This window comes from Leopardus geoffroyi, chromosome X (assembly GCF_018350155.1).
Source record: "Leopardus geoffroyi isolate Oge1 chromosome X, O.geoffroyi_Oge1_pat1.0, whole genome shotgun sequence".
In the NCBI taxonomy this organism is placed as follows: domain Eukaryota; kingdom Metazoa; phylum Chordata; class Mammalia; order Carnivora; family Felidae; genus Leopardus; species Leopardus geoffroyi.
Window position 1 is genome coordinate 53792695 of NC_059343.1, and position 10684 is coordinate 53803378.

Sequence of the window (10684 nt, forward strand, 5' to 3'; positions counted from 1 at the left end):
CTCCCCTGCTCATGTGCTCTTTATTTCTCTCTCTCAAAATAAATAAATAAACTTTAAAAAATAATAAAAGAACCCATATAATAGTGCTGTGAGGGGCCCATGAGAGAGTGATCACTTTTGGTTGGAGGAGATGATTAAAGGGAAGCTGGAGAATGCACCACAATGAAAGGTACATGTATTTCATACTTTAAGCCTTGAATACTAAATAGCAGTATACCTTAAGATAAGGTATGTGGCAGAGGGAAGGCATTATACAAAGAAGAAACAACATAAGGAAAGGCACTGGGTTGTGAAAGTGCCTTGTGAGTTTGGAGGTCAATGGATAGGCCAGCCTAGCTAAAACATAGGTTGCATAGGTACCTCTTATCTGTATCTCAAATTATTTTGAGGATGAATTCAGATAATATATTAGAGTTGCTTATAAATGTAAGACATTATGATCAAGTGCTGAGTACAGTAGGCTTGACTTAGAAGTCAGTCTGGCACCATGTACAACACTGCTACCCAGGAACAACTCCATTTGATTTACTGTCTTCCCCTTCCTCCCATCCTCAGGACATGTATAGTGGTCTTGTTGGACCCTTGACCATCTGCCGAAAGGGCATCCTGGAGCCTTATGGAGGACGGAGTGACATGGACAGAGAATTTGCCTTGTTATTCTTGATCTTTGATGAGAACCAGTCTTGGTATCTAGAGGAGAATGTAGCAACCCATGGGGCCCAGGAGCCAGGCCGTGTTAACCTATGGAATGAGACTTTTTTGGAAAGCAATAAAATGCATGGTCTGTAGAAAATAACCTACCTTTCTTCCAAAGAACTCCCCATTGGTTTAATGGAGGTATATGATAGGCCCATCACTACCTAAGGGAGCATAATTGAAAGTATGGGAAAGTAGGAAGGTGGTATGTGGGCAAATTAAAAGAACTGTCTCCTACTATTGTACATTTATATACACAAAATATATAAATAGTCAGCATTAGATCAGGTGCACATAAAGCAAGAAGCTGACTCTGTAAAGTTGTTGTAGTGACACCAGCATACTTTAACACACCAGAAAAAAAAGATGGAAATTTGTCACTCTCAATGTACCTGGTAGGTTGGTTGTTTAGGGTCCTTCTATTTCAAAATCCTGAGTTTAGTCTCTCAATATCATTTTATTTCTTTAGCCCCCTGCATCTGGAATGTACTTTCTCAATAGATTCCAAGATAGACAAATGAAGGACAGCTTGTCTTTTAGTCTAATTTCACAACAAAGTTTCAATTTACAAATAAGAAAGAACCTCAGAGAAAATAATGCTGGATTTATATTACATACAATGAAGAGATTTTGATGCTTGAATGGATTTTGGAAGAAAATTGTGCATCCAAGCCTTCCTTTGTTTCAAAGATCTGTGTAGCATTTCACAAACAAAAGAAAATCTAAAATAAGAGTGAGAACTTAAATACATTTAAATGTGTGAAGTGATTTCTCACCATCCTTTCTAGTGTAATATTTCTTTGACGTGAGGATAAGGTGCAGCTTTGATAGTGATTCCAATGGAACTCAAAATTAATATCTCATTGTCGCATTGATTCTAGCTATGTCCCCTTGCTGGAGATAAAAATGATTCACATTGAAATAGAAGATTCACAAACTGAACAATGTGAACTTTGTATCTTCTGACAAATCAGAGAAATTAGTTGCCCAGGGGAAAAAGGGAATTAGGGCACATTTACAACTTGCTAGTGTCCATTTGTTTGGTTAATGCCCATTTCTATCTTTTTGTTTATATGTTCATTCATCCAAACTCCTCAGACATCAATCCATCTACTTATGTATCAGGAATTTGTTGAACACTTTCTAAATGCTGGTACTGAAGATAGAAAGATAATGTTATATTCTGAGGGAAAACAAATAATATATCGTTCCTTTCCCTTCCAGATTCTTGAAACAATTGAGAAAAAAAAAAAAAAGAGATGCTTATGACCAAATGTGGGCTTACTGAGAAGGAACTAATTAGAACTAATTAGTTTCCCTGAGAATTAGTTCCTGAGAAGGACACTGAATTTATTTCTGAAGCTAAATGGGCTTGCTGATACTCCTCCTGCAGGGAATAGATTTTCTACCCTGACATTGATATAGATAAACAACAATAGCCTCCCCTTTGCAGCAGTAGAATCTTCTCTACAATGTAATATTAAATCAATTCGAATTATTTTCTATGTCAAGACTGATTCAAGAGAGAGAAGATTCACAAAGGGTAGAGTTGAGCATCTTTAGTTCCTTTTTTACAAATTCACAATTTGATTGGGGTAAATAAATGACAGGTTATAAATGTTCCTTCCATTATTTCCACTCTTGAAACGTAGAGTAAAAATGACTTTCCCTCCATAAGAATATGTGGGGCACAGGAATGTGCTCTGGGCATAGTCCTGACAATATGAATTAACATGGCTATGAGTAGTTTGTTGTCTTTAGAGCATAGGATGTGGCCTGTGAAGAAACAGATAATGAAGCCTATGCAATTAATATAATTATTAATTCCAAGAATATTGCAAGTACTTTTTATTTAACATGTATTGTAGGCTCAGGTGTCTTCTGGGTGCTCTGAAGAATATAAGGAAACTATATTAGTATAGTATATACTTTCATTTCCTGCTTACTAGTAACCTATAGTCCAGTTGGGGATATGAGCTTCCACCAATTTAAAGATAGGTAAGTATATAAGGGAGGTTTTGGTGACTTCCAAATATGGTACAGACAGTACTGGAGGAGTTCAGAAGTAGAAGTAAATGAAGGGAAAGAGAGTTACTAAGAGGAGCTAGATCGAGGAAGTGTTCTTGGATAAGGTAAAGTTATGATTGGGCTTTGAAAAGATGAATAAAAGAAGGCAGGATTTCTAGGGGGAAATATCAGAAGCATGAGCAAGGACAAAAAGAACATGAATATGGGGCCATATTGGGGATGGTGAATAAATCACCTTCATTGGAAAAAATGTGTTAGATAATGGGAAATGAATATGAGAAGGTGGTTTGGCCTTATATTGTGAAGGACCTCGTTGGCTGAACTAAGGAGCTTGATCTTTTAGGCATGAGGCATCTATTATAGTATTTTAAGCAGTAGAAAGAAATGGTCAGATTAGATATTTAGAAAGACCACTCTTATAACACCAATGTGTAAGATAGACTTATGGAATGCAAATGTTATAGAGATTAGAGAAATTAAGAAGATATTGTTATCATCAAACATGATAGGGACTAGCCCTAAGGCAATGGCAATGGGAAATCAAAACAAAAGATATGAGACATTTTTTTTTTTACAGCCATTAATGGAAAGCTCTACAGCAACCTCAGGGGTCTTACCATGTACCAAGGAGAACGAGTGGCATGGTACATGCTGGCCATGGGCCAAGATATTGACCTACACACTATCCACTTCCATGCAGAGAGCTTCCTATATCGGGTGAGCTGGCAAAGGGCTGAGTACCTCAGGAACAATTAGAGGAATGCTTTGACAGTCATTAAGGAAGAAAGGGATAGCTTCTTAAGGAACAAGATAATAGTTAAAAGAGGAGAGGTCTTGTACATGGAGAATTGAACTGGGAATTCTAGTTTGACTGTGTACTCCAGGGTTAGTCACTTCCCTCTAGTCCTTGGCTTTCCCCTCTGACATAGAAGAAATGAGTAGCTCAAAGGAAAAAAAGAAGAAGTGAGTAGCTCATTTGTGGTGTAAGTAGATTGAAGAAACCGAAGTAATTGAACATCAGTCAAGGACTGTAGTGCCATTAAACAGTGATCCTAAGAGCAAGAAATTTCATAGTGATGTCTCAGAATCTATGAAAGTTCTTATCCCATTATAAGAAACTTCAATTCAGAAGCTACATGGAACAACATGTAGGTTTTGAAAAAGAAGTTTTAGCCTTAGGGAAAGGGGGCAGTTGAAGGGAAAGGGAGTTGAAGGCATTGATATAGATTTAAAGATATAGAAGTGTGATAAAGACGATAGCATAGAGGAGAAATCTAAATTGAGATAAATTTCTAAAGGAAATAAGTAGTTCCTTCCTAGGAGTCAAGGATTAAGCCAAATTCCCCAGATGTCAGCATGATAAAAAGTATGGAGATACTAATTTTAGCTCCCAAAGTGTCCTTTGGGACACTTTAAGGAAAAGTAGGAAGATAGGGTCTCCTCTGATGGTTCAATTTGTGTGGGCAGATTTATAGAGGAGATGGATCAGTTGTACTTGTTAAGCTGCTCTCTGATCTATGAATCTTGGAGCCCCATGTCCCTGATTTGTACATCCAAGTTTTTTTAGCTCCTATAAGCTCTAAGATGAACTCTTTACCCTTCATTTCTTCTCCTCCACCCCAATCTCTTTTGCAGAATGGAGAGAGCTATCGTGCAGATGTTGTAGATCTGTTCCCAGGGACCTTTGAGGTTGTGGAGATGGTAGCCAGCAACCCTGGGACATGGCTGATGCACTGCCACGTTTCTGACCATGTCCATGCTGGCATGGAGACCCTTTTTACTGTCTTGTCCCAAAGAGGTAAGGTATAACTTCCCCCAAGATTGGAAATCTTTGAATACTTTATGTAGTCTACAGGAACCAGATAATCCCAAGAAATTCCTTACCCCTGTCTTTCTGATCCCAGAAGAACCAGGACTTAAGACAGTGCATGCCACACTCAGGTGTTCTCCCAACTATATTTCTCATTCTCCATTGTTTCCTTGCTCCTTCCCCATCCTAATTACTTTGACACTTGTTGATTTCACATGGGTTGACCCAGCCTGAAACTCATTAGGCTCTATGCATTGTTGCTTAGCATAGATTTGATTCCTTTGAAATATATTTCATTTAAATAGAAATCTATTATTTTAGGATTCATTAGAAGTATTCACTATTTCAAGAAATCTTGCTAATGAGTTCTTTAAAAAATATAGTTCTAATAGTCACCCCTTAATTGATTTGTTTTGTGGAGCTTGTGAAAAAGTTCTTTCTGTCTTGGAACAACTATGTCTAAAGCTAGATGGACATATTGGTCTTTAGTTATGGCTTATCTCAGAAAGAGTTGCTACCAAGGGTGCAAAAAGGTTTTGCCTTTTTTCTTTTTTAATATGGAGAGTGAATTGCTGGGTTGGTTTCTTTATCAGTCAATTTTTGATCATCACTAAGAACATAAAAGTTTTGGCTGGCTATGGATTTTGTCTTTTGGTCATTAATTGTTTAGGAATCTCTTGACTTGTGTCTAGGATTTTCAGTCATTGGCACTCTATCAGCAGAAATACAAAGTTTGAAAATGTCTTTGGGCTTTTAAACAAGCTTAGCAAACCAGGGTAGAGAATACAACTCTGCTCTTTACCCCCAGGGAAAGAGAAATTTTCCATTATAATAACCTGTATCTTTGAAAAGCTTTGTTCTCTAGTAATCTATACTGCTAAAATGTGTCTTCAACTTACTACTATAGTACTATTCCTTACTACTCAGATAGGTACACAAAACTCTTTGTTGTGTTTTGTCAGCCCTTAGAAACAAAGTCAAGTGATAAATTGATGTGTCATCAAGATGCTATAGGTTCAAGACAACAGGTTTTGCCTGTGTATAGTAATGGGTCATCCAAAATCTGGACCATTTCACAAAATTATCTCAATATATAACATCAAAGAACTTCCATGAATAAAGATAACTCATATCTCTCTCTGACAATGAGCCAGCCTACAAAGCCTACCTATTTGCTTTTTATTGTTTGTTTATACTTCACGATAGTCTAATTCAGTATTGCTCCAACCACATATATGCTACCTGGCCAACCAGAGGGAATAGTTGTAGACAGGGAAGAAAAGGCTAATTGTTGAAACAACGTTCCTGATGAGTAAACAGGGTATGAAAACCAGAGATAAAATGAAAAATTAGACTGGAATAGATTTTTTTTACTAAAAGAAGAGAAGACAGAAAAGTAAATGATCATTGTATAAGTTTCGGTGAGGAGTCTGACAGAAAGAATATTTATTTCCTTGTCTCTGCTTCATTTGTTCATTTGTGGGAGAGAATTCATCTGCTTAGAGTGAAGGATAGAAAGTAGGATAAGGAACTTGAAGAGAGTGGGCTAAGGTTTGAAATACACACTTTGGGAGATGGGAAAACAAAGCTTACTCTGAGTGATAGAAAATAATTTATTGGCAGGAAAAATTGAGGGCTTAGTTAAAGTTTGACACAAAGAATACTTATCTTTACAATTACATGATTTTTATACACCAACATTCAGCATACCAGACAAAACACAGAGAAATCATACTCACTGTGGTTTCATCAGTCAATTATAATGCTCCTGGTAAGTCAGTAGTTGAAGTGATAGACCATAGAGTCTAGCTAGACCAGGAATGGGGTAAACAAAAAAAGGCATGATAAAGCTGACAGTTTGGGAAAAAATGGAAAGATCCAGGAGCTAGATATCTGTATGAAGTGATGATAACAGGTTAAATGGAATAAGTATCATTAAACTATGTAAGGAAGAGGAGGCTGTTGTTAGATTTTATATTTCTGAGATGGAGCAGTTCTGAATAACAAGTTCAATGTGGCCATGGGAATTGTTAATAGAATTAGAGTAGATATAAAAGTTGTTGGAATTAAAAGGTACAGAAACTGTGAAGTTTGAAGGATGAATGAGTCAACGCCAATGGTGGGAATGGAGGAATGGGAAGACTGAGTCAGGTAGCAAAGACTTCCGTGAATGAAAAGAACTACTAGGTAACAGTAACAAAAAGTGGTTGTGACTTTTGTAGCCGAAAAATATAATCTTCAAAACAGATAGATATTTGCCCCAAAAAGGGAGGAAAAATTGTCTAAAAGCAGTATTGAGAGGATATAAAGGAAACATAGTCCTCAGAGAAGAGCTCAGCCTTATTAAAGCAAGAAGAGGAAGCAGTGTTCTCAAAAGGGTTTGAATATGTAGGGATGTAGTTTTGACAAGGAGCAGAGATTTATTGAAGGGAGGGTGGGAAAGGGTGACAAAGAACACATGAATGTGGGTAGGAAATATCAATAAATATGTACATAATGGCAGAGGGGTGACTTACCTTTTGGACTCCTAAGCCTATGTTTTTGCTTATATTTTTGTCACTACTCAAAACCAAATACATATGCCAATAATGACTTTGACCATAAGGTAATTAATTCCAGGCACCTTCTTTTTGCTTAGGATACTACAGAGAAATTCCTCTATCCAATGCCAATGCCCACAGCAAACCTGTGGATTGGTAGGAAGAATAACAGCGCTAACTAACCTCTTTTTTTTTCTTTTCTACCAGAACACGTAAGCACTATCACCACCATCACCAAAGAGATTGGAAAAGGTAGGAAGGATAATGCATAAACTGTGTACTTATATGTGGTATGTACTTGGGGGGAGGTGTAGTGCCTCTAGAAAATGAGATTCACTACCAAAACATGGACTACAATACTAGCAGGAAGCACCCTGAAATTTCTGTAATACTTCAAAAGTCAGGAACCCAAGGTTCAGTTTTTCTCAGCATATTTATTCTCTCTGTCCCCTATTCCCAACATCCTAAGTTAGGAAAAACAGCCTCACCCCAATTGAAAGTTGCTATCTTAGCTTCTCACCTAATGTGTGAAGGGGGGGTGGTGTGGATTCAAGGTTTCTTTGGGTTAGACATGAAGGAGCTGTAACACAGACATAAATTATTCATAGAGACAGTATGAAACTAGTATAAATACCATACAGTCTACATCAGCTTTTTTATTCTTGTTTCTATGGAATACCAAATAGTTGACTCTTTGGAACCAGCCATTTCTTCCATTCACAAAAGTAGAAATTATGTTCCTACCTAAACTAGGTCCAAATAGTGGGCCTTACCTACCTCACTCTCCCCCATCCCATTTGTACATGGACTGAGAAAGTCTCAGAGAGTTATGAGAAGTAGAAGCGATGCTACAGACCATCAGTTTAATATGGGGATTTTTTTTCAGCTGTGTTTTGAAAAGTCCTAATGATCTCCCCAAGTATTTTATAAACTGTGAACCAGGAGACTAAGGTATGTTTTGGAGGGATTGGGAATAGTAAAAGTGAGGTTGGGATAGTGTAAACTCTTGGTCTAATAAAGCCCAAAAATTTTCTACATGAGAAATTGAGAAATGGAAAGTAATTTGTCCAAGATCACAAGAGGAGTAAGTAGTAGAATGTAAACTTAGAACTATGAAGTTTCCAGCTTCCATTTTAACTCACAGTTCATCTTTTCTTATTTCTTTAATAATGTTCATTCATCCATTTATATATTTATCAAACATGTGCTGAGTTCCAGGGAAACCAAAACAAGTAAGATATTACTATCCAGGAGATTTTCATCTATAAATGGAATGAGATACAAAAACAATAATTGCATTGCTGGTATACATTGTAAAAAGGGGCAAAACGACAGCTATTAATTATTGTTCATTTGCTATCTTCCAGGTGCTATGCTAAATATTTTATAAATATTAGTTCATTTAAATATCACAATAAACCTCTGACCTAAGTATAGTTCTTATCATCATTTTATAAAAAAGGAGACTGAAGTCCAAAAGTGAAGGAGATAGTTCACTTGGCCCAAGCAAGTAAATCATGAGAATACAAACAGTACGGATACTTTGGGAACACAGAAGAAAGGACCATTAACTGACCTCAAATGTAACATTTAATATGCGTATAGAAAAGTGAAGGGGGAGAAATGGTGGCCTGAAATAGGGTCACCTGTTCTTGGAAACAAAGAATCAGTTGCTGTGGCTAAAGAGTATAATATAAAACCAAAATGGTAAGTTAGAGCCTGATTGTGAGAGTTGGAATGCCTAGTTTGATTCATAGCTTTGCTGTGTAGGTTAATTGGAGATCACCAAAAGTTTGTATGTCAGTAACTAAAACAATCATATTATTTCACCTCGAAAGATCGATGTGACATCAGTGTATCAAGACTCAAAGAGCTGAGAGACAAGACAGCACAGTGGTAGGCTGTTGTCATGGTACAAATAGTCAAATTGAGCATTTATAAGCTAGATGATTGAGTCAAACTGCCTCCTTGAAAATTCCACTCATTGCTCCCAATTCTATCCTCTGGAAACATATAAACCAAATCCAATTCTTTTTATTGTTAGCTTTACATCACAAACATTTTTATATTTGAAGAAATATATCAGGGCCCTTTCTACTCAGTTTTAGTTCTTTCCATGGGGTAAAGAACACAGTGATTCCGAAGGGCTTTCTTAGCAGTGACTTCCTGTTACACAAATTCTTTGTAACCTATAAACCTGTATTCATCAGCTGGTGTTTTTAAGGATAGGAGCAATTCCTCTGCCCTATGTTGATGGAGTTATTTCCTATTTCCCAAGAGTTGACCGCGAATGGTGCCACATTAGAGTACTCTCCAGCTCAGGGTGCCATTTTTCTCTTGTTCTATTTCAGCATCAATCCTCAGAAACATTGGAGAAGGCAATGTGAGAGTGCTGGGCATGTGGATTCCTGTAAAGAATATGGAGATACTGGCTTCTCTTTTAATTGCCATGAGTATCATTCTCCTCCTCATTGCTCTAGCTCTTGGTGGTGTGATCTGGTGCCAGCATCGACAGAGAAAGCTACGACGCAACAGGAGGTCCATCCTGGATGACAGCTTCAAGCTTCTGTCCCTCAAACAGTAGCAGTTGGGTCCTGCAACTGCACATCTTGAATGCAGTCCCAGCAGGTCATGCTCTAGTAACTGACTCTACTGTCAAAGGGACATGAGTGGTAGAGAGGCAGAGTAGGGAAATAAACTCATCTGGGAATTTCTTCATTTATTTATTTACATGGAAATTATGTACCTTCTCTTTTTCTTTATTTTTTTTCTCCACTTGGGAATCTGGGGCAAGAAAATCCCATATTATCTTATATCACAAATTTCAACAGCTGGATTATATCAACCACTGACACTTGGAAGATCTGGAAATTACTAATAACCTATTCTTCTTACAAAGTAGATACCTAAGGTAAAATCAATTGATTAGGTTTTTATTGCCTTTTCAGAACCTAGGTAAGTGAGCTGTGAAGTTAATCCACATCTAAACTAAGGGCTAACAACATGGGCATGATGGAGAATGTGTGGGGTGGGATTTGAAGATCCAAATTTTATTTTGATTCTCCTTGGAAATAAACTATTTTGGAAAAGAAGTAGATGGAATATTATTGCTATGAGCACCTACAACCTCTGGAGCCAGAAGCTCCTCAGGAGGTCAGTCTTCAAAATTTCTGGCACAGTTTTCCACTCCATACTGTAGGCAAAAAATACTGTATGTTAAAGTACTTGTTAGAACACTATAAGAGTGAACATGGTGATTTTAATGATCTCTGTGGCCTCTGGGAATCTGTGACCATGATTGAAACAAAGAACACTCACTGGGAGGGGGTATAATATGGGTCTAGCTATCCTTTTTGTGGGGCCTATGTGTTTGTGTTTTGGAAAAAAAAAAACTAAGTCAGACTGGTGGGTACCATCTTGTAACACATAGGTGCCAAAACACTTTTGAATTCTAAGAAAATTTTCCAGAGAGAAACAGAAGTCTGAGACAAAGCTTAAACCTATCCACTGGGCAAGGTGAGATGGGCACCAATCTTGTGGACTCTTTGGCAATTGGGCGTATGAGAGGTCTACTTGCAATTTTTGGAGTTTTTTTTTAAATAGGACAGAC

The 10684-nt window shown here is 37.3% G+C and overlaps 1 protein-coding gene across 7 annotated transcripts in view; it reads left to right on the forward strand.

Annotated features, from left to right (window-relative positions):
* Nucleotides 1-10166, forward strand: part of HEPH (hephaestin) — an 85480-nt gene extending 75314 nt beyond the window's left edge. For all 7 annotated transcript variants that reach the window (XM_045471361.1, XM_045471355.1, XM_045471360.1 and 4 more), the window contains 5 exons: nucleotides 556-781; nucleotides 3302-3441; nucleotides 4360-4522; nucleotides 7282-7326; nucleotides 9426-10166. In XM_045471361.1, the coding sequence (XP_045327317.1) occupies nucleotides 556-781; nucleotides 3302-3441; nucleotides 4360-4522; nucleotides 7282-7326; nucleotides 9426-9658 (807 nt within the window). In that variant the 3' untranslated portion in view covers nucleotides 9659-10166. The remainder of the gene's footprint in view (nucleotides 1-555; nucleotides 782-3301; nucleotides 3442-4359; nucleotides 4523-7281; nucleotides 7327-9425) is intronic.
* The last annotated feature ends 518 nt before the right edge of the window (nucleotides 10167-10684 follow it).